This window comes from Musca autumnalis, unplaced genomic scaffold, assembly GCF_047663935.1.
Source record: "Musca autumnalis isolate F117 unplaced genomic scaffold, ASM4766393v1 scaffold_3, whole genome shotgun sequence".
In the NCBI taxonomy this organism is placed as follows: Eukaryota; Metazoa; Arthropoda; class Insecta; order Diptera; family Muscidae; genus Musca; species Musca autumnalis.
Window position 1 is genome coordinate 190,571,657 of NW_027411866.1, and position 25,141 is coordinate 190,596,797.

General features: G+C 37.7%; 1 protein-coding gene across 9 annotated transcripts in view; it reads left to right on the top strand.

The window, feature by feature from the left end:
• Window positions 1–25,141, top strand: part of LOC141398605 (phospholipid-transporting ATPase IF-like) — a 106,496-nt gene that overhangs the window by 61,098 nt on the left and 20,257 nt on the right. For all 9 annotated transcript variants that reach the window (XM_073976024.1, XM_073976023.1, XM_073976025.1 and 6 more), the window contains one exon: window positions 13,180–13,390. In XM_073976024.1, coding sequence (XP_073832125.1) covers window positions 13,180–13,390 — 211 coding nt within the window. The remainder of the gene's footprint in view (window positions 1–13,179; window positions 13,391–25,141) is intronic.

A 25,141-nucleotide genomic window follows, 5' to 3' on the forward strand; every position in this document is an offset into this window, starting at 1 on the left:
AAAGATTTTGAAAAAAATAATGGAAATAAATTTAGTGAAACCAGAATCCCATAAATTTTTGCTAAATCGTTTTTAAATGCTATAAAAACACACAACAACACATTAAGAAACACATTAAAACACAAAAAGTTATTTTTGTTGTTGTTGTTTTCTTTGTCAAAACAAAAGAGGAATATTTGACAAAGAACAGTGACTTCATCAAGTTAAATTCTAGCTTCAAATATCTTCAGAAAATATGCGATTTATTTGAGATACATTCATTTAATAATATTATCAACGTAAATGACGCCTTACACCAAAATGAATACTCTATTTGGTAGCATTTACTTAACATTTGTTACAGCAGTCGAAGTAAGAATTGACCTTCAATCGCCTCGGTCATATGCAACAGAGTTCGTTAATGCTCTCCGAGCTTTCCAATGAATGAACATTGAGCAGGATAACTCAAATAATTCAATTAAAAATATTAGAAACCAGTTAAGAAAGGATCATAGTTGGGCGGGGCCTACTATATGATACCCTACACCCACTGTGAATATGTGAACAATATATGGGGGATATGTATATATAAATCTGAACTGATTTCGATATAATAAGGTATACTTATTACTAGACCGAATTCAGTCACACAATCCAAATTTCTTCAAAATTGGACAGATATAGGGTGCAGCAAATACGTGAAATCCGGCGAAAATATATATGAGAACTATATCCAAATCCGAACCGATTGCGATATAAATTGGCACATTTATTTTTAGACCGAATTCAGTCACACATTCCAAATTTCATTGAAATCGGACACATATACCGTGCAGCAAATACGTGAAATCGGGCGAAAATATATATGGGAGCTATATCCAAATCTGAACCGATTTCGATATTATTTGACACATTTATTTCTATTTATTTCAGGCTCATGATGCAAATGGGAATTATTTCCTAAGTTTGATCCCTTCTGATTTGCAGCAGAACACACTACACATTGCATTGTGCCACGTGTACGGACAGTAACGGGTTTTAAACGCATACATGTAAACTATTTTTTGTTTTTTTTTTTTCATTTAACCCGAAAATCTTATATATGAAATTTTATGGCGATCGGTTAAAGTTAAGCCGTGCCACCAGAGGGATATTTTTTTCCATAGCAATTTATATGAGACCGAAGTTGTAGTTTCACCAAAATTCTTTAAAATCCGCCTTTATGGTCCAATCGATGAACAGTTTTACCAGTTCATTGTTTTGGCTAAAAAACGAATCCTACAAAAAATTTTGAAAATTTCATGGGATTTATCGAAATCTGGTCCAATTTTCACAATTTTTTTAGGATACGTGCCACAACAATGAAGTTGCAAAATTTTTTCATAAAATTTCATATATAAGGTTTCTGTGTCAAATGTTAAAACATTAAACGTTGGTGTTTTTTGCGCCTGTATATTAGGGCGGAACCAACTGTTTTTTTATTTTTTTAAAGCCACTCGTGCTTGCCTTGACGTTTTTCTGCTGCGATGGATGGGGCCTTTGCACTGCTTGCACAACTGCATGTATGATATTCAAGCGTGACTGAAAGGGCTTGTTGATCAAGAAGTTGTCGCTTATACCTTTGGACCTCTCTCTCCAGATTATGACGTGCCTGTACCGTTAAAATCTTCGTCTCCTCATGAAGATGGTCAACTGGTGTCATGAGGAGGCACCTTTGTTGCATTCACCAAGGCGGCATTCAGCAGTTTAAAATATTCTTCCAATGTGTAGCGCTAACATCTGCATACAACACTGGCACCTCATATCTAACCACAGACCGGCGTACTTCTTTATAAGAGCATACATTTATTCACAAACATTACAACCTCAAAGCCGTATGGATGGTTTGAAATTGGGAAACGATCTGCTTCACTCCACGGGTGTTGGACTTCGCATTTTTTTCGCGTCCACACATCGTCGGTGTCATGCTTAAGTGTTCCATACGCCATTTGCCTGATTCGAGAAAAACTCAAGTTAATGTTTAAGGCCATACAGGATAAAAATGGTGCAATAATCCAATACTTTAAGAGCTCAGTTCTACTTAACTAAACTCATAGAATATTTCAGTAGTTTATTTTAGTCAGATATCTGTGATAGTCTAGAAGTTATGGCAAATTTTTATAATTGCAAAAAGTTGCTGAATTGTTCCATGGAATCTTTTTTTCATGTTTTTGGCAGTTTGTGTCACATGGAACACGTTTTGTCACATTTCAACCAAAACACTTTTTATCAATCGTGTTCCACCTCCCTTATATGAAGTGCTACTGTGGAGTTTAAAAATCAGGACTTTAAATGAAACATTTATTTTTCTCATATAAATACAATAAGGACCATTATTATAGGTTTATTAAAACATTTATTTAAGGGATTTGCCCCACTTATCACTATTTTTTTGTGGTAAAAATTTCGATCGGACAAAACGGATTGATGATTGATTTTTACGTATATTTTTGTGGACTTACATCAAAATTTTGTCTTTAAACTATGGATTTTTTGTTTAAACGATTGATACGTTCTCGTTTTCATATAACAATACAATATTCAACAATATTTGGATTTAGAAACTATTATTCTTCAGTTTTTAAACCAAGTCCTTTAAAACAATTTGTTCCATACGCCACACTTTTCCGTAACTTGGCAAAAATGGGCAATTTTTTGTTCCAAACGCCATCATTTTTGGTGCGGAACAATTCGTTTTTGTCTCTTTTTGTTCCATACGCCAAACGACATGGATATGGAACTAAAAAGTTCAAAGTTGTTTTGTTCCATACGCCTGGCTTTATGGATATGGAACAAAACGACAAGATTTTTTAGGTCACAAAGCGGATATGGAACATACTGGCATCTGAATATCTCAGAAACTATAAGAGATAGAGAAAAACCGACCAAAAAATCTGAAAGAGCATGGTTCAAAACCTTGTAAGGTACCTTTACCTCAAAATGTCAAAAATGGCGTATGGAACACTTAAGCATGACACCGACGACATGTAGTTGATTATCCAACGTTTCAAACTCGACTGGAGGAAAGTATTTTCTATAACCTCAAACAGCTTAGCATGGTTGATGGTATCGAAAGCTTTCGATAGGTCAAGAGCAGCAATAACTGTTCGTTCGCACAGACTGCTCTGGTCCTCGACTGATATGTGTGAATATGGAGTGCAATGCTTTTGTTGTGCTGTTCACTTTCCGGAATCCATGCTGCATGCATGTTGGGCAGCTAGGAAACTGCCTCTCATCATGGGAAAGGGTAGCGCCTCTGGAATCTTTGGTACTGGCGACAAAAGGGTGATCGGCCTGTACGATTAACATCTGCCTGCTTCAGTAGCTGGACCACCCTGCCTATTTTCCAGGCTTCCGGTAGAATATGGGTGGCTAACGGTACATTGAGGAACTTCGATAAATACGCAACCCCGTGTCTATCCAGTTGCTGAAGCATAACATTGAGATTCCGTGTGGGCCCAGCACTTTATATGATTTCGCGTTTACGATGGCATCTTTTTCCGCGTATATTCGCCTTCTAGTATGTTGACTTCAAGAGGTTCATCTGGGTTCATACTACGAGGCTCACTTGCAAGTCTTGCCGCCTCTGCTAAAAAATATGGTCTGATTTCGTGTGTTCGACCAGCAGGTATATACCGAGTGACTACTGCAGTGATGATATGCCATAAAATTCTCTCAGCTACCTGAAGATCTGAGGGAATGACCAGCTCTCTGAAGAGATTTTAAAATTCTCTGAAACCTTGCTACTCAGTTTTCCTATGGTTTAGAGAACAAGATGATAGCAAGGTGGGATGAGCCAAAAGAAATAACGGGTTGCCAGGACACGTAATTTATCAGATCGGCTGCTACAACGGGTATGTCTGGCGAGCTGTGAAAAGCTCCTCTTATTCTCAAAGGAGCATCACCGTTCACCATGCAAAAATGGGGTGCTATCAATTTACTCGACCAGCGCTGTACCCCTCTGGTCATTGCATAGGACGGAATGCCAAAGCCCATGGTGAGCACTGAAGTCCCCTAGCACCAGACGTTTATAGTTCTCTTATAGCGAACTAATATTAGGCATATAGCGCAGGGCACAGATATTCGTGGCGGTATGTACATATTAAACAAGTCTACCTCGGCAGTCCCACACTATACTGCTACCCTCATACATATGGGTCACTAGGTATGTACTGGTATATAAAGAAGCCAAGCCCTTTCCCTCCGCTTCATGTACGTTCTTTTCGCAAAACTTTGTAAGCATCGCAATATTGCAGGCGACAGTTGTCGATGAGCTTTATTTTCTAGATCGCGGCTATCATGATATTCCCCCGACACATAAAGACTACGATTGCGCTGACTTGTTGAAGGAAGGATGCATTTTCGGGGCGCTGAACAATAATATGTGGTTCTAGATGTTGTATTTGTTGTTGTTGGGAAGACTGCGGGAGTGTCTCATATTCCGACGACGGAAAGATGATAACTCCTATTGCAGTAGTCCTGGAGGCGACTAACACCAGAGCATCCTCGGAAGTGCAACCATTCCATATATCCAGTTCATCTCATCGATGTTGATATATTGTGGATGCGGATCTGCAAATGGAAAAGATCCATGGTCTAGACTTTTTTCTATCCTTGCATTGACGAAAAGACCTCGGAACAGGCAGTCTGTGTCCCATGGTGAAAATACATACGAACACAAACACATTGTTGTGGTGACGGCCCCTGGTCGAAGATTCCTCAGAGTCATTCGTGTGCATAGAACCAGCCGTGCAATGACGTGAACTGAATCCACCGATATTTTACTAGGCGTTTACACACATACAGTATTGGCAAGACAATAGCAAACTTACAAACCATTTTCACCAATACATTCATAAGTTTCTCTATACATATTTAAAAATTTATAAATGTATTTGTGAAAAAGGTTTGTATTTTTGCTATTGTCTTGCCAATACTGGCATTTGTAAACCGGGTTATAGAGTTTACGACTACAAGCCTGTAATAAAATGTGTTTATGACAGGTTTATGTACGTGAACATTTTGTCAACTTAAACTTGATTTCATTTGAGAGAAATATTAACATGTCCAAAGGTTGTATCGTATCTACTAGCCATAGTGTAGATCTTTTGGTCCATTACGCCAGAAAGTACGGAACTGCCAACCTGCTGAAAAAAAAAACAAAACAAAAAGATCCGAAAAATTTCTTTTATTGAAAGTTTCGGAAAATTTTTGAAATTTTGAAAGTATCCGAAATGGTGCTTTATCTAAGGTTCACAGAAATATTACAGCAGCTACAGGGTTTTTACACCTTTCAGACCATTTTCGCAGGAAGTATGGACTTGCCCCTGAAGAGACATTTACCGCCATAAGGGGTTACCTCTACTCATCACTTTCAAAAAATCAAAAAAATATTGGCTTATTTTGAAGTACAGTTATGCCACAAAAAATATCAAGTCGATCCGAGCAAACGTGGCTGAGGTATGACCGTTTAAATTGAAGAACCCGTAGTGTTCTGTGTGTAGAGGCGCAACTTAAAATGCAGCAATAGCTCGAAAATGAATGGATCGATCTTCATATATTTTGGCGAGCTTATTCAAAAATCGAAACGAACCGAGAGAAGACCTTAAACTGCAGGATTGGACCGATATAGTCCATATTCGAAGCTCGAACCTGATCTATATATTTCTGGAAGAAATATTGCGATGTACAATGTTTGGACTAAAACAGCTTCGAGAGATTTCGTGTGCACCATTTAAGTTTTGAGCATTTGTGGCGGAGGTACCCGAGGCAGTGGACCTCAATGTCCGTCACCGAATATTATCTATTACTTACTTAGTTGGCCCATTACAGAACATTTGTTCCATAGACCGAACTAAGAAAAGATATCCATTCCTCTCTGTTTTTCGCTTGACTTTTTGGAATACCGCGCCTTTCCATTTCTTCATCCACTTGTGTGCTCCATCGAAGCTTAGGCCTGCCGATTCTGCGTGCACCGCCATGTGGCATGTATTCATACGCCTTTTTAGCGGGTTCATCATCGCTCATTCTCATGATATGGCCTAGCCAACGCAATCGTTGCATCTCGATACGTTTAACTATATGCATGTCTTTGTATAGCTTATATAGCTCGTGGTTCATACGACGTCGATATTCACCGTCAACGCAAATCGGCCCGTAGATCTTTCGAAGAATTTTCCTCTCAAACACACCAAGCACTGCCTTATCTGCTTGCCCAAGTACCCATGCTTCGGAGCCATACATTAGCACGGGTAGTATCAGCGTTTTGTATAGTGTTATTTTTGTTTGACGAGATGTGACTTTGTTTTTAAATTGCTTACTTAGACCATAGTAGCATCTATTGGCCAATACAATTCTTCTTCTTATTTCACAACTGATGTTGTTTGTTGTGTTTATGGCAGTGCCGAGGTAGACGAAGTCTTTAACTACCTCAAAATTGTAGGTACCAACTTCCACGGTTGGTCCGAGCTCTGTGGACGCTTTGCGCGTCGACACCATCAATTTGGTCTTTTCGCCGTTTACCGCCAGACCCACTTTCGCAGATTCTGCTTCGACCTTCATAAAGGTATCAGTTACTTCCTTTACTGATCGTCCCATGATGTTTATGTCATCAGCATAGGCAAGTAACATGTGGCTATTGGTGTAAATTGTGCCATTTCTTTTGACTCGTATTACCTTTTCCAGCAAAATGTTGAAAAGATCACACGAAAGGCTGTCTCCTTGTCTGAAACTTCTTTTGGTACAAAATTCTTCGGAGAGGTTCTTTCCAATTTTAACTGAGGACCTAGTATCAGTTAATGTCATCTTACAAAGCCGGATGAGCTTTGCGGGGATACCAAATTCAGACATTGCGTGGAATACCTTTGATCGGAGGGGACTGTCGAATGCTGCTTTATAATCGACGAAAAGGTGAAATGTGTCGATCTGCATCTCTTGGGTCTTCTCTAGGATTTGCCGCAGGGTAAATATCTGGTCAATGGTGGACTTGCCAGGTCTAAAGCCACATTGGTATGGTCCAATTATTTCGTTGACCATTGGCTTTAGTCGTTCGCACAATATCCCTGACACTATCTTATAGGCAATAGGGAGAAGACTTATGCCCCTATAGTTTGAGCATACAGTCTTATCTCCTTTCTTGTGAACGGGACATAGGATGCTCAGGTTCCAATCGTCGGGTACGCGTTCTTCCTGCCAGATGGTGCTAACTAGCTGATGCATACACCTTATCAGCGTGTCGCCTCCGGTTTTAAACAGCTCGGCTGGTAAGCCATCGGCACGCTATCTGTATCTGTTACCAGATTACGTTGCTGGTCTCTACAGGAGGATGTGCCTGTACCAAAGCCATCTGTTTGATGTTTCACTCTTTGGTAGAATTTTCGGACTTCATCTGGCTCCTGTACATCTCGATTTTTTCGCACTCCCGCTTTTCCATTTCTCTCTTTTTCTTGCGGAAAAGACGTTTCTCTTCTCTCCTTTTCTCCCGATATCTCTCTCGTGCGCTACGCGTTGCTACTGATTCCCAGTGGGAAAATTGGGAACATATTACATTGAAAATATATTTATTAATGCATTATAAGCAATACGTTCCAAAACGTATCCGTAAGAATCGAGAAAAGAATATAATTGGACAAAAAGTTAAATTATTAAATATATTATAGAAGATACGTTATACCGTAAAGAATCGAACGAGTAATTCCACTTGACAAAAAATTCATATTAATTACCTCTTACATTCCCACTGGATACGACCAGGGAATGCAATGTTTCTTTTTGTATTTTTTTTTATTTTTTTGTAATCCCGTTATCTGCCGACGCCTTTAAGTCGCAGCATAAATTTGTCAGTTTTGTTTGTGTCGTGTAACAATAAAGACGTAATTTTGTAAAAAAATGTAATGAACTATTTTAATTTCTGTTGTTAATGAATGAATATTCTTTTTTTGTATTCTATGAATACTTTTTTAACTACATAAAATCCTTTGGTCTGTTCCTTTACTTTTGAAAATGGTAAAACCGGCAAAAGTAGCAAAAGTTGTGAACTGCTCTCATACGAATTGTGTGGTGTCAGAAGTAAAGGAACGCTTTTCGAGTAAAAAGTGGTAAAACTTGAAGATTCTTGCACGTAAAGGAACAGAGCTCTTATATTTCTAAATATAAATAAAAAACAAGTAAAAACGGTGTTAAGTTCGGCCGGCTCAAAGAAGACTTAATACCAAATTTCCTATATTTCGGTAAGAGAATGTGACTAAAACTTAAAAAATACCGAAAATCAAGAAGTACGCTTCTAAAGCTGAGTACACATTGCCAGTTTTGAATGACAGCTTTGTTGGTGCTTGCTAGTGTATCCGTTCATTTTTGTCATTCATCATGCAACCACAAAATGTTTTGTGGTTGCTGGACGGTTTGACAGTTATCGATAATTGCGAAATATCGACATTCAAACTGAAAATGTGTACCCAGCTTAATACTCTTCTGGAATATTTTATAACTCTTGGAAGACGAAATAACGAATTTCAGCCATTTCGGTTGGATATTGACGTCACAATCTTCAGTATTACGAAAATCGGGAGGTACCGTTCTATGGGGGCTATATCGAAACGTGGTCCTATACCGACGAATGTTAGTCAGAAATGGGGCAATATGAATGCGTGGACCTGTACAGACATATTTCTGACGAACAGTTTTATATCACATTGAAGACTAAATACCAAATTTCAGCCATTTTGGTGGAATATTGAAGACACAACCTTCAAAATATGAAAAATCGGGAGGTACCTTTCCATGGGGACTATATGAAGGTGTAAACCGATACCGACAAAATTCTGGGGGAAAGTTTTATACCCCTAAAGAAGACTACGTACCAAATTTCAGCCATTTTTAGGAAAGCTAAGGGAAAGTTTTATACCCCTAAAGAAGACTACGTACCAAATTTCAACCGTTTTGGTAGGATAATGAAGCTAAAACCTTAAAAATACCGAAAATCGGGAGGTACCGTTCTATGGGGGCTATATGAAGGTGTGGACCGATACCAACAAAATTCTGGAGGAAAGTTGTATACCCCTAAAGAAGACTACGTATCAAATTTCAGTCATTTTGGTAGGATAATGAAGCTAAAACCTTAAAAATACCGAAAATCGGGTGGTACCGTTCTATGGGGGCTATATGAAGGTGTGGACCGATACCAACAAAATTCTGGAGGAAAGTTGTATACCCCTAAAGAAGACTACGTATCAAATTTCAGCCATTTTGGTAGGATAATGAAGCTAAAACCTTAAAAATACCGAAAATCGGGAGGTACCGTTCTATGGGGGCTATATGAAGGTGTGGACCGATACCAACAAAATTTTGGAGGAAAGTTGTATACCCCTAAAGAAGACTACGTATCAAATTTCAGCCATTTTGGGAGGATAATGAAGCTAAAACCTTAAAAATACCGAAAATCGGGAGGTACCGTTCTATGGGGGCTATATGTAGGTGTGGACCGATACCGACAAAATTCTGGGGGAATGTTTTATACCCCTAAAGAAGACTACGTACCAAATTTCAGCCATTTTGGTAGGATAATGAAGCTAAAACCTTAAAAATTCCGAAAATCGGGAGGTACCGTTCTATGGGGGCTATATCAAAACGTGGACCGATATATCCCATTTTCAATACCAACCATCCTGCAAGTAATAAAAACTTCTGTACCAAATTTTGACTCTCTATCTTTAAAATTGCGAGCTGTATCTTGATTTCAACAGACAGACAGACGGACGGACTGACGGACGGACGGACGGACGGACGGACAGACGGACATTGTCAAATCGACATAGAATTTTATACTGATCAATAATATATATACTTTATAGGGTCTCCGACGAATATTTCGATGTGTTACAAACGGAATCACAAATTTAATTATACCCTCCATATGGTGGAGGGTATAATAATTAAAATTAATGGTTTTCTATTTTAATGCAATGAATTACTTAAGGCATACGGGGGAATAAATTATTTATAAAAAGAGAATACATACATAATACGATGCATTCTAGTATATGAATTCCATTATATATTACTAAAGAACTATAAAAGAATATACCCATTGATTACACGATGCTTTCTATGGATACTATAAAGGAATATATTATTTTCCTAGGACATGCACCGTGTTACGAATAATGTATTCGGTAATCAATAAATCATAGTGGCTCTGTATTACCCGTTCGATTCCCATCGATTACATTTTCCCACTGGGTTGTAAAATAGCTCTATATGCCGCATTTTTCTCTTCGGTAGCAGCACGACACTCCTGGTCATACCATGAATTCCTTTGTGGAGGTCTCTGGAATCCAAGTATGGATATTGCGGCTGTTTGTATGGAGTGGGCAATATGTTGCCATTGTGTTGTTATGTTATCGGGACAAGGAGTGCTCGCGTTAAGCAATTGGGCTAGTTGAGTGGAATATGCTGTGGCTATCTCTTGTGTTTGCAGCCTATCGATGTCCAACTTCCGCGTTGTGTCTGTTCGTGCTTTATTTGCAACGTTTAGACGGGTACGTACCTTTGCTGCAACAAGGTAGTGGTCCGAATCAATGTTTGCGCCTCGGAACGATCGTACATCCAACACGCTGGATGAATGTCTTCCATCTATCACAACATGATCAATTTGATTACTTGTTCATTGATCTGGAGACAGCCAGGTGCCCTTATGAATATCGAGATGATTAAATCTGGTACTGCTAACTACCATGTTTTTTGCAGCTGCAAAGTCTATCAGCCTCATACCATTGTCAGATGTTTCACTGTGGAGACTGAATTTCCCGACTGTTGGGCCAAAGATATTCTCCTTTCCAATTTTGGCATTAAAATCGCCCAGAATGATTTTAATGTCATGGGCAGGGCAACGGTCATATGTTTCTTCTAAGCGCTCATAAAATATGTAATATATATATATATATATATATATATATATATATATATATATAAGCGCTCGTAAAATACATCTTTGGTCTGTTCGTCATTTTCTTCAGTGGGGGCATGAGCGCAAATAAAGCTGATGTTGAAGAATTTAGCTTTTATTCGAATTGCAGCAAGTCTTTCATTCACTGGGGTAAAGCTGGATACCAGATGTTTCAGTCTCCGACTATCTACAAATCCGCAACCAAACTCATGCTTTACGTCATGGCAGCTATAATACAGTGCGTCCCCTTTAGGTGTTGTTGTGACGCCTTTCCCGTTCCATCGTATTTCCTGTATGGCAGTAATGTCGGCCTTGTATTTTTAAAGTACGTCTGCCAATGGGAAGACTGCACCTTCTCTATAAAGAGTGCGAACATTCCAGCTGCAGATTCGCAGATCATGGTCCTTAAAACGTTTGCGGGGTTCGCCAACTTTAGAGGGGTTCGTCAACTTTAGAGGGGTTCGTTTTTCTTTTCTATACCTATGTGTATACCTATGTACTCTATTTTCATCCAAATATATTGGTCAACGTACGGATAGAAATTTCCCTGTAGTAGCAAGCCGATTTCAATGGCGAAAAGTGACTCAGATGGTATGAGGTAAATGGGAATTATTTCCGTTGTTGTTGTTGTAGCAACGCAAATTTGTTCGTATATTTTATTCAGTTATCTTTATGACTAAGTCTATTAAGAATCAGGAGACAGGTGAGTGGGGTTCGCAGCAATGGGTTTTTATAGTTTTTGTTTTGTAGCGGTAACTACTTACAAAACCCCCTACTAACCCATTATTTTAACAAGGGTTTGTCAAACTGGGTTCCACCATGGTGCAATGGTATGCACACTCGCCTTGCACGCAGAAGGTCGTGGGTTCGATTCCCCGGCTAGGCAGCATCAAATTTTCAACTGTGGCAAAATACCACTCAGTAATGTTGGCGACTTTCCTAAGTATTCCAGCCATGTAAAACTTCTCTACAAGTGGTGGAAGCAGTGGACCACATTTGGCCCATCACCGAATTTTATCTATGACATGACAAAATATAACGAGATGCTAAGTTTGGAGTTCGTCTAATCCGTTCAAGAGTTATCGTGCACACCAACCAGACAGACGGACAGACAAGGCTAAATCGACTTTAAACTGTCAATTACTTGTTTTTGATGTGGCCGAGCTGTATTTCTGGCTACGTAACTGGGTGTGGGTATAAATGCCTACATTAATTACAGTTCAATATAAAATGGTCATAAAAACTGATTAACTTTCTAGCATTTGGAACCTGTAGAACAAATTTTGATTCAAGCGAAGCTATAAACTGTTCAAATACATTATTCTTCATAATAATTGCAAGTAAAATACATATGTCAATAGGATTTGTAACACAACAAAAAACGAAAGAAAATAATATTTTTTATTGTGCAAAGTAAAACAATTCTTGCGAACTCTATTAACCTCTATACAATAAATTTGAAAACAACAAAGAAATTGAAGTGAATAATTGCTGCAAAAATAAATTTAATAAAAATTTGTATGTTCTGTTTTCCAAATAATTCTACAAATTTGAAGTTTTAAAATTCTAAAGAATTTCTAACCGCTATTTGCATTTCATGAAACGTTTAATGTTCGTTCTATTTTTTTTTGCTAATAGCTTTTCGTATTAAGTTTCTAATTACTTGAACAAATATTATTGTTGCTTTGGTTTGTCTTGGGGAATAATAATGTAACACGGATTTTATTATTGAGGAAACCTTGGCATAAAGTTTGCACATGTTTTGTTTTTAATAATGCCTTGCCTTGTTACAGAATGTTCCATTTTGATTTGTTAGCATTTGCACATGTACAACAAACTGTGTTTTCAATAAATATTGTTTTTAAATCGAAATAAAAAAACAGTACAACAAAAACACACCAAAGTGTTAATTGATTACGTCTATGATTAAAGTATTGCATTTTTGTGCACAGTAACCGCAAAAAGATTTCTATTTAATAGAAAAAAATAACAAATGGCGCCATTTCTGCTCCACAATTCAAGCGAATGCATTTAAATAGATAAGCTAAAGTATTAAGAACACGAAATTTAATTTTTCAATACTAAATTTATTTTTTAAATTTTACAAATTATTTTGAACATATCAAATATGCTGTCATTACCCTATAATAACTCAAATTATATTAATTCATTTTTAAAATTAAGAAACATTCTAAAACATGTTATTTTTTGTATTGCAGGGTTCGCGTGTCAGCACCATCAATGATTGGCTACAAATAAAAATTGGCGGTGATGAGGAGGTCAAGAAGAAAAAACGAAAACAAAAGCTAAATCGCATTAAATCAACGAAATACACATTCATAACATTTCTACCACAAAATCTACTCGAGCAATTTCGTCGAATAGCAAATTTTTATTTTTTAGTTATGACAATTATTTCATTGCTAATTGGTGAGTATTTTTGAGTTTTTTTCATTGTATATCTTTGGAAACTAAGTGCAAATAACTTATAAATGTTGCTTGCATATAAAAGTAGTATCACCAAAATTTTTTTTGTTTACCTTTATTTGTTTTTGACAACCATAGTAATTTTAAATCCGAAAAATTAATTTCTTCTTGCAACTATACCCAAAAAAACTTTAACAAGTAAGAAAAGCGCTAAGTTCGGTCGGGCCGAACTTTTTATACCCTCCACCACAAATTTCAGCCATTTCGGTGGATTAATGCGGCCACAACCTTCAAAATACCGAAATTCGGAAGGTACCGTTCTATGGGGGCTATATGATGGCGTGGACCTGTACCTACAAATTTCTGGGGAAAGTTTTATACGCCTAAAGAAGACTAAATATCAAATTTCAGCCATCTCGGTGTGATAATGAGGCTAAAACATTCAAAATATCGAAGATCGGTAGATATTGTATTATGGGGGCTATATCAACACGTGGACCTATATAAACATTTTATGGTAGAAATGTTTCTTAGCCTCTGGAAACACAAAATACAAAGTTACAACCGATTCTTTGGTCAAATGGGTCTAATACATTCAAAATATATTAAAATGACGCGTACTTTATAAGGGGTCTTATGTGGGGACTATACCAAAACGTGGACCTATATAGCCCAACTTTGGTAGGAATGTTTTCTGGCCTCTGAAGACACAATAAATATAAAGTACGCGTCATTTTAATATATATTGAATGTATTAAAATGACGCGTACTTTATATGGGGCCTTATATGGGGGCTATACCAAAAAGTGGACCTATATAACCCAACTTTGGTAGGAATGTTTTCTGGCCTCTAAAGACACAAAGTACCAAATTACAACCAATTCGGTGGTAAAATGGGGCAAATATCTTAAATATTCCTTAAAACGACGACGCGTCACGCGTCATTTTGTATGGGGGCTATACGAAAGCGTGGACCTACATAGCCCGCTTTCAATACCAAAAGTCCTACGTAAATATAACATATTTTCCCAAAATTTCATCAACCTACGTCAATCCGTTCGGACGCTAGAGTGATTTCCACAGACGGACAGACGGACGGACATGGCTATATCGATGTAGAATTGCACGCTGATCAAGAATATATATACTTTGTGGGGTCTACAATGATTATTTCCAGTAGTTACAAACGTAGTGACAAACTTAATATACCCCCTACCGATAGGGCACAAATTTGGACATAAACTAAGCTAGGACAAAAAATTTCGAGATCGAAAATTTGGACCAAATCGGTTGCTACGTTTGTGAGATATTGCTCTTATCATTTTAGGAAATATTTTCAAACATTTGTGGGAGAGGTACCGGAAGCAGTGGACCTATAAGCAATACCATCGAATTTCATCTAATATTCGAAGAAATATTACGATATCCACATTGTGGACGAACGCAGTATTCGGATCGAGCTCTACAGCCACTACATATGATGCCATAGGGGTTTTTTTACAACTTTCAGGCTGTTTTCTCAAGAAGTATGGACTTGCCCCTGAAAAAACATTTACTGTCGTAATTGAGACAGAGAATGCAAGATGCGTCAACAAAAATCTAAGTGATTCGAGAACAGGTCTTAAAGTGAATTTATCCAAAATTTTGTGTGGGAGGTACCCGATGGACTAAACAAAACAAATATAGTCCATATTTGAACCTGATCTGTATCAGGTAAATATATTAGGATGTGTAAAGTATGGACCAAATCGCTCACTCCCATCCAGAGTTATAGTGCGCACAATTTTTCCGAACATTTTTGAACTTTTTTGGGGGAGGTACCTGAAGGTGTGGACCGATATGGCTTATCGTGTGGACCGATATGGCAAAATATTACGAAGGCCACATTTTGGACCGACTCAGTAGATCCGTTCGAGAGTTGTCTTGCGCTCCAACCACTACACACGGTGTCATAGGGTTTTTTTTGCACCTTTAAGGATAGTTTCTCAGGAAGGGTGGACTTGCCCCTGATGAAACTTGTACCTTCGTATCGGGACAGTGAATGCAAGTTGTTACAACAAAAATCAAAGCGATTCGAAAGCTGGTACTAAACTGAACTTTTCCGAAATTTTGTGTGGGAGGTACCCGAAGGGGTGGACCGATTGAGTCCATATTTGAACCTCATATTACTCTGGTAGAAAGTTTACGCTATACAAAGTATGGACCAAATCGGTCACTCCCTTCAAGAGTTATCGTGCGCACAAACTTTCCAAACATTTTCGAACTTTTGTGGGGGAGGTACCGGAAGGAGGGGACCGATGTAACTCATCTTCGAACTTAAACTAAGTTTGGGCAAAATATTACGAAAGCCAAAATTTGAACCGAATCGCTTCATTCGCGCAAGAGTTATAGTGCGCTCCAACCAGCAGGACAGACAGACAGACGGACGGACATGGCTAGGTCGACTCCAAATTGTCTGAAACGCATTTCGTCCAAACATACTTGGGGTCTAAAACCATTATTTTGATGAGGCACATTTTCATCGTAAAAAACGAAGTGACCCAAAGGTATTTTAGTTATCCATGGACACCTATACGATAGAATTTTTGCATCAGAACGCTTGAATATTTTTTTTAGTCATCTTTTGTAGCACAGTGCAATTATACCCTTCACCATAGTATGGTTGGTATAATTAAATATGTCATTCCGTTTGTAACACATTAAAATATTCATCGGAGACCCTATAAAGTATATATATTCTTGATCAAAATTCTAAGTCGATATAGCCCATGTCCGTCTGTCCGTCCGTCTGTTGAAATCAAGATATAGCTTTGTAATTTGGTATAGAAGTTTCTATTACTCCTAGGATGTTTGGTATTGCAAATGCGCTATATCGGTCCACGTTTTGATATAGCCCCCATAGAATAGCCCCTCATTATAACACCGAAATGGCTGGAATTTGGTACTTAATTTTCGGTGCGGGTATAAAACTTTCTCCAAGAAATATATATAATAGGTCCTCGCCTTTGCATAGCCCCATAGAACAGTCCTCCTGATTTTCTGTATTTTGAAGGTTGTGACCACAGGAACCCAGCGAAATGGCTGAAATTTGGTATTTAGTCTTTGTTCATTATAGGCCCCATAGAACCGTACCTTCCGATTTTCGTAATTCTAAAGATTGTGACGTCAATTACTTATTTACTTAGCTGGTCCATTACAGAACATTTGTTCCATAGACCGAACTAAGAAAAGATCTCCAATTATCTCTATTTGTTGCTTCGCACTCTGGAATACCGCGCCTTTTCATCTCATCATTCACTTGTTTGCGTCATCTATTCCTTGGCCTGCCAATTCTGCGTGCACTGCCAAGCGCCCCGTGTTTATACGCCTTTTTAGCGGGTTCATTATCGCTCATTCTTATGGTATGGCCTAGCCAACGCAATCGCTGCATCTCGATACGTTTAACAATATTGATGTCGTTGTATAGCAGATACAGCTCGTGGTTCATGCGACGTCGATATTCACCGTCAAATCAGATTGGTCCGTAGATCTTTCGAAGAATTTTTCTCTCAAACACACCAAACACTGCCTTATCTGCTTGCGCAGGCTTCGGAACCATACATCAGCACGGGTAGTATCAGTGTTTTGTAAAGCGTTATTTTTGTTTGACGAGATGTGGCTTGTTTTTAAAGTGCTTACTTAAGCCAAAGTAGCATCTGTTGGCCAATACAACTCTTCTTTTTATTTCACAACTGATGTCGTTTGTTGTGCTTACGGCGGTGCCGAGGTATACGAAGTCTTTTACTACCTCAAAATTATAGGAACCAACTTCAACAGTTGGTCCGATCGCAATGGACGCATTGCGCGTCGACACCATCAACTTGGTCTTCTCACCGTTTACCGCCAGACCCACTTTAGCAGATTCTCCTTCGACCTTCATAAAGGTTCTTTTACTGATCGGCTCATGATGTCTATATCATCAGCATAAGCAAGTAACATGTGACTATTGGTGTAGATTGTGCCACTTCTTTTGACGTTTGCCTCTCGTACGAGTATAACCTTTTCCAGCAGGATGTTGAAGAGATCACACGAAAGGCTGTCTCCTTGTCTGAAACCTCTTTTGGTACCAAACTCTTCAGAGAGGTTCTTTCCTATGTTAACTGAAGATCTTGTGTCAGTTAGAGTCTTTTTACAAAGCCGAATGAGCTTTGCGGGGATACCAAATTCAGACATTGCTTGGAATACCTTTGAACGTAGCGGGCTGTCGAAGGCTGCTTTATAATCGACAAAAAGGTGGTAGGTGTCGATCAGCATCTCTTGGGTCTTCTCCAGGATTTGGCGCAGGGTAAATATCTGGTCAATGGTGGACTTGCCAGGTCTAAAGCCGCATTGGTATGGTCCAATTATTTCGTTGACCATAGGTTTTAGTCGTTCGCACAATATCCCTGACACGATCTTGTAGGCAATAGGGAGTAGACTTATGCCCCTATAGTTAGAGCATACAGTCTTATCTCCCTTCTTGTGGACAGGGCACAGGATACTCAAGTTCCAATCGTCGGGTACTCGTTCTTCCTGCCAGATGGTGCTAAATAGCCGATGAATACACCTTAACAGTGTGTCGCCTACGGTTTGAACAGCTCGGCTGGTAAGCCATCGGCTCCTGCTGCCTTATTATTCTTCAGCCGATTTATTGCTGTCTTTACCTCATCTTGGCTGGGCGGTATACATTCAATACCATCTTCTGGGATTGGGACTGTGGTATCTTCGTCGTCTTCGCTGCTATTGGATACCAACAGTTTTGAAAAATGTTCTTTCCATATCCTGAGTACACTATCTGTATCAGTTACCAAATTACCTTGCTGGTCTCTACAGGAGGATGTGCCTGTACCAAAGCCATCAGTTTGATGCTTGACTCTTTGGTAGAATTTTCGGACTTCATTCTGGCTCCTGTACATCTCGATCTTTTCACACTCCCGCTTTTCCATCTCCCTCTTTTTCCTACGGAAAAGACGTTTCTCCTCTCTCCTTTTCTCTCGATATGTCTCTCGTGCGCTACGCGTTGCTACGGATTGTAAAATAGCCCTATATGCCGCATTTTTCTCTTCGGTGGCAGCACGACACTCCTGGTCATACCAAGGATTCCTTGGTGGAGGTCTCTGGTATCCAAGTATGGATTTTGCGGCTGTTTGCATGGAGTGGGCAATGCTTTGCCATTGCGCTGAAATGTTATCGGGATGAGGAGTGCTTTGATTAAGCAATTGGGCTAGTTGAGTGGAATATGCTGTGGCTATCTGTTGTGATTGCAGCTTACCGATGTCTAACTTTCGTGTTGTGTCTGTTCGTACTTTGTTTGCTACGTTTAAGCGGGTGCGTACCTTTGCTGCAATAAGGTAGAGGTCCGAATCAATGTTTGCGCCTCGGAACGATCGTACATCCAACACGCTCGATGAATGTCTTCCATCTATGACAACATGATCAATTTGATTTCTTGTTTTCTGATCTGGAGACAGCCAGGTGCCCTTACGAATATCGAGATGATTAAATCTGGTACTGCTAACTAGAGTTGGGTAATCTAGTTCCTAGTTCCTTGTACTAGTTCAAAAACGTATGAGTAACATCATGAAATATAACGTGTGATATTAAGTATACGCAGTTTGTTCAAAGAAAAAATGTGGGCCATTGGAACTGCGAAGTGAACTATGTAGTTCCATATAGTTCCTTTGGCACAACTCTACTGCTAACTACCATGTTTTTTGCAGCTGCAAAGTCTATCAGCCTCATACCATTGTCAGATGTTTCACTGTGGAGACTGAATTTCCCGACTGTTGGGCCAAAGATATTCTCCTTTCCAATTTTGGCATTAAAATCGCCTAGAATGATTTCAATGTCATGGGCAGGGCAACGGTCATATGTTTCTTCTAAGCGCCTGTAAAATATATCTTTGGTCTGTTCGTCCTTTTCTTCAGTGGGAGCATGAGCGTAAATAAAGCTGATGTTGAAGAATTTAGCTTTTAATCGAATTGCAGCAAGTCTTTCAATCACTGGGGTGAAGCTTGATTCCAGATGTTTTAGCCTCCGATTAACTACGAATCCGCAACCAAACTCATGCTTTACGTCATGGCACCTATAATACAGTGCGTCACCTTTAGGTGTTGTTGTGACGCCTTTCCCAATCCATCGTATTTCCTGTATGGCAGTAATATCGGCCTTGCACTTTTCAAGTACGTCTGCCAATGCGAAGACTGCACCTTATCTATAAAGAGTGTGAACATTCTAGGTGCAGATTCGCAGATCATGGTCCTTAAAACGTTTGCGGGGTTCGTCAACTTTAGAGGGGTTTCACGGTGCTTTTGAAACAATTTTAAATGGAAGGTGCTTACATCTCGAAAGTTTTTGCGGATTCTGAAAACAAAAAAAAAACAAAAAAATCGCCGGAGCGCTTTTTAAATAAATCGCGATTTAAGTTGACATTTTTAGGGGTTGTTTAGGTTTTCACGATTTTGCTTAGAAACCGCAGGTCATATCAAAATAGGACTAAATAAAATGTTGTAGCTATGAAAATTCTCTACAAGATCGACCTTTATGATATTTTCGTAGTTTTTACCATTTTTGAGATATAGAAGTTCAAATTGGGACCATGCGCTGACTGTATCGCCCCTTATAAAACAATGTCATGAAGGGTGCGCCTTAACTAACATTTGATGAAAACCGCTTACACAGAGAAAGTTTTTGTGAATTCTGAAACAGCAGTGTTTATAGATGAGAAAAATCCAAAAACAAGAAAAAATCGCTGTAGGGATTTTTAAATAAATCGCGGTCAAAATTGACATTTTAGGTGTTTTTTAGGTTTCGCGGTTTTGCTTGGAAACCGCAAGTCCAATCGAAATGGAGCTAAAGAAAATGTTGTAGCTGTGAAAATTCTCTAGAAGATTGACTTTTATCATTAGTTCCCAGCATGTACCATTTTTGAGATAAAGAAGCTCAGTTTACATTTTTAGGTTTTTTTGTTAGGGTTTCGCGATTTTGCTTGAATACGTTAAGTTTTATCGACATAGGACCTGAGAAAATCTTAAAGCTGTGAAAATTCTCTACAAGGCTGGCTTAAGTAAATTATCCTACGTTGTATTATTTTTTAGATATATAAGTTTAAGTTGGGAATTTATAGTCATGACATTGTTTTATATGGGGGCGATACAGAATTGAATTTGAATTGTCCCAATTTGAACTTCTATATCTCAAAAACGGTAAAACCGACGAGAATATTATAAAGGTCATTCTTGTAGAGAATTTTTACAGCTACAACATTTGCTTTAGTCCCATTTTGATAGGAATTGCTGTTTCTAAGCAAAATCGCGAAAACCTAAACAACCCCTAAAAATGTCAACTTAAATCGCGATTTTTTTAAAACGCGCTCCGCCGATTTTTTTGTTTTTTGATTGTTCTCATCTATAAACATTGTAGTTTCAGAATCCGCAAAAACTTCCGAAGTGTAAGCACCTTCCATTTAAAATTGTTTCAAGAGCACCGTGGTTTGTTTTTCTTTTCTTTCGTTTTTTCATAGTAGGCTGTTTTTTCTAGGGGAGGGTTACTAACCCGACGCCCAAACCCAAGTTTTTAACGTTCTTATGGGTGAACGCGCGGCACATGTTAGCTCACTACCTTTAACGGGTGTTAAAGGCAGCTCCCCAGGTGACACCACGGGGAGGTCAGTGTCCACTTGAGATGAAAGAGGGACCAAGATAAATCCTGGGCTTTGCCATGTTAAAACCGGTCAGGACCGTTCCTTGGTATCTTCCATCCCCTATGTCACGTCAATATCCCTCCGAAAGACTGAAATGTGTTATTTAGTCTTCCATGGGGTTATAAAATATTCCAGAAGAGAATTGTCATTATAGGTCCGCGGGTTCCTATAACCCCCATAGAAGCGTACCTCTTGATTTTCGGTATTTTTTTGTATTTGTATTAGTCTTCTTTGAGTCTAAAAGCTTTCCGCCAGAAATTTGTAGGTGAAGATCGACGTTTTGATATAGCTCCCATGCAACGGTACTTCCGTGTATGTACCTATGTAACAATATTTCTCTATAACAAGTTTGCTGTTATGTACTTCAGAATATGTATATTTAAATGATGATTCGCTTCTGTAGTAATCAGCTGCTTCATGCTTGAGGCCTTTAGGTTTTTTTTCGATTTTTTTACGCTATTCTCCTTAAGTTAGCATTTTAAAAATTCGTTATTGATTAATGTTTCTAAAAATAATTTATTTTGTCAGTTACTATTACTATCTATTATTTTGATAACTTAAGTGTTCAATGAAAAGTAAATATTTTTAATTAATTTAAAACTAAAGTGCTAAGGTACTGACAAAAAACAACAACAACATCATATTCGTGTGCTTGTGTTATCATCAGCAACACTGTGTAACAAAAAAAAAAAAAACATTTAACTATGTACACTCTAGGTTATTTAAATAGGTTTACATTTTCATATATGTTTGTATATCTGAGTTGATCTTTTTTTCGGTAGAGCTTCATTAGTAAAGTCTTACTATATGTGTTTAAAGAAACTTGAGATATTTATGTATGTATAGCATGAAAAGAAATTCGAATAAATGATTGTATTATACAACAAAAATATAAATAATTTTCGGCCGGCCCAACTTTTAGTATCCTCCACGATAAATTATATTGGAACCAGTTTTCAGTGATTTCGGTTGGATAATATAACTACAACTTTAAAATATCGTAATTCGCTGAGTGCCATTTTACAGGGACAGTGCCAAATTTCAGTCAGTTTGTTGCAGTCCCTCCGATATCAACAATATCGATTAATGTTTTTTAAGTTTAACCTATACAAATGAACTGTAGTGTATGTTTGCGACAGTTGACGCATTAGGAAGCTATAAACATTGTATTTATTGATGCATTGATTGAATGGAATGTTTGTCAATCTATTCATTTCAATTAAACTATTATTTGAAATTGAATGAACTTTTGTTTCTCTAAATTGTTGCTGAATGAAGAAAGTGTCAATCCATATACACACAAACATAGATTTGTTCATAGCAACTAGCAAAGAGAAAGAAATGTGCGAATACAAAGTGTTTCGATAAACTATCCTGAAATATTTTCAAGGTTATTTGAAACATGCGAGCAAACCTATTTTAATAAGAAAGATTTTTAAATTTAACTTTTTTTGGAAACGTTTCCATTTCCACCAAGAGTCCAATTAAACATTTCTTGTTCATGTCATCTGGGGGAAAAATGCTAATTTAATTCGACCCCAAAGACGACAACAATAAACCGCTCTACTCCTACAAATTACATTTTAATTTCATGTCCACGTACAAAATTTAATGATCGTTGTTCAAAACGACAATGTTGGCAAAACAATGAATTAAACAAAATAAAATTAAAATGTAACCCAATTTCAAAATATTATCCCACGATTAAAGAGGGCAGATGACAATCATTGGCCATGACCACAGACAATTGAGTAATCTTAAAAAAAAAATAAATAAATAAAGATAATAATAATTACACCTACGTCCCAAAACAAATTAACTTGTTGAATTTGAAATTCAAAATTATTTAAATAAAAAATCCAACTTTAGAACCTCTTCAAAACAAATTTTAATAACTGTTAATACAAATTTTTGTAAATATCTCCAAAAGACCAATATGACCAACCCACAACAATTCCCAAAGCTAATTGAAACACTTATAAAAATATACAAATTAACACTTATGCAATATTTCCATGTGGGCATCAAGTGCTGTCAACTACTTCATGTTGCCACTTGAACCAGGGCACAAGTTTTACTCATGTAGTTTTTTTTGCTTTCTTCCTTGTTCTTCAAATTAAATTTGCACTTAAATGTAAAGTGCGGAGAAAAAACAAATCAGCAACGTTAAACTTGTATTCATTGAACCATGTGCGAAGTTTTCTGTCATTGCCTTGACCGTGAATAATTTCACAGCGTAGTAAAATATAATCAACTCCACAACAAACAAAAAATAACGGGAGGAAAACACTAAGGCTTGGCCAAAAGTTTTCCGCTTAGATAGTAAAACACATCTTTATTGACACTTATGTGTAGAACTATTAAACCTTATATGACTTAAATGGGTTAATGAACCCTAAGAAATAGAAAGACATGTAAGATATATATTATAAGATTTTACTACTATCATGAGAACATAAAACGGAAATATTGCCCTACCTATTTCTCTGCTCACATATTATAATAGAAATTAATCAGCAGTTAATTACGAAAATTCAACAAACTGATTTAAATTTTGGAAAAGAATCAAAGAAAATAATTGTTTGAATATCAATATGAACGATATTGATATGAAATGTATGAAGAACAGCCATATCGTCGGTGTCATGCTTAAGTGTTCCATACGCCATTTTTGACTTTTTGAGATACAGGTGGTTTCTAGGGTTTTCCGGTATGCTCTTTCTGAATTTCTAGTCGGCTTTCTCCTATCTGCTCTAGTTTCCGAGATATCCACGCCTCGACGGGAAAGCATAAACTTTTTTCAGTTATGAAATTAATATTTAAAAAATTTACAAGTTTAAAAAGTCATTTCAAAAATTAGAATTTTAATTTTCGATTTAGAAGTATTTAATTTATTGAGGCAAAGATGGACTTTTTTTGTCATTTTGTTTCATGTGATTTACAATATTTCACATTTGTGTCATAAGTGCGGATATGGAATAAATAGACAAAAATTCTATTTTTAAAAAAAAATCTCTATAACTTTTATATTCCAATACATATTCCTCTAAACTTTTGCAAATACGTTCTATATACAATTATTAATATTTCAAGTCAAAAATATAAATATTTGCTTTATCTAGCTCCACACAGTTGTGACGCAAAACATTAAAATGCGATTATCTCAAAACAGGCAAATGGCGTATGGAACACTTAAGCATGACACCGACGATATGTTACTGGCTTATGCGGACGACATTGACATCATGGGTCGATCGGTAAAGGAAGTAACTGACACCTTTGTAAAAGTCGAAAGAGAATCTGCTAAAGTTGGTCTGGCAGTAAACGGTGAAAAAACCAAGTTGATGGTATCGACGCGTAATATGTCCACTCACCCCGCACCATCTGTGAATGTTGGTACCTACAATTTTGAGGTAGTAAAGGACTTCGTCTACCTCGGCACCGCCATAAACACAACAAATAACATCAGTTTTGAAATACGAAGAAGAAGCAGTTTAGGAATAAACCACCTCTCATCAAACCAAAGTAACACTTTACAAAACACTGATACTACCCGTGCTAATGTATGGTTCCGAAGCATGGGTACTTGCTCAAGCAGATAAGGCAGTGCTTGGTGTGTTCGAGAGAAAAATTCTTCGAAAGAGCTACGGGCCAATCTGTGTTGACGGCGAATATCGATGTCGTATGAACAACGAGCTGTATCAACTACACAATGACATCATTGTAGTTGAACTAATCGAGATACAACGATTGCGATGGCTAGGCCATGTTATAAGAATGAGTGATGATGAACCCGCTAAAAAGGCGTATAAATACGGGCCGCATGGAGGTTCTCGCAGATCTGGAAGGCCAAAGCTTCGTTGGATCGAACAAGTCAAACGAGATATCAGAAAGCTAGGGTGTTTTTTAAGCTAGATAGAACTTTAAATTGTAAAAAGTAACACAAAAAATTAAATTTTGATGAAACTTTTTTTTTATTTGTTTCAGTATACTATGACAAATCATCGTGACTCGACTCACGCTTGAACAACGCT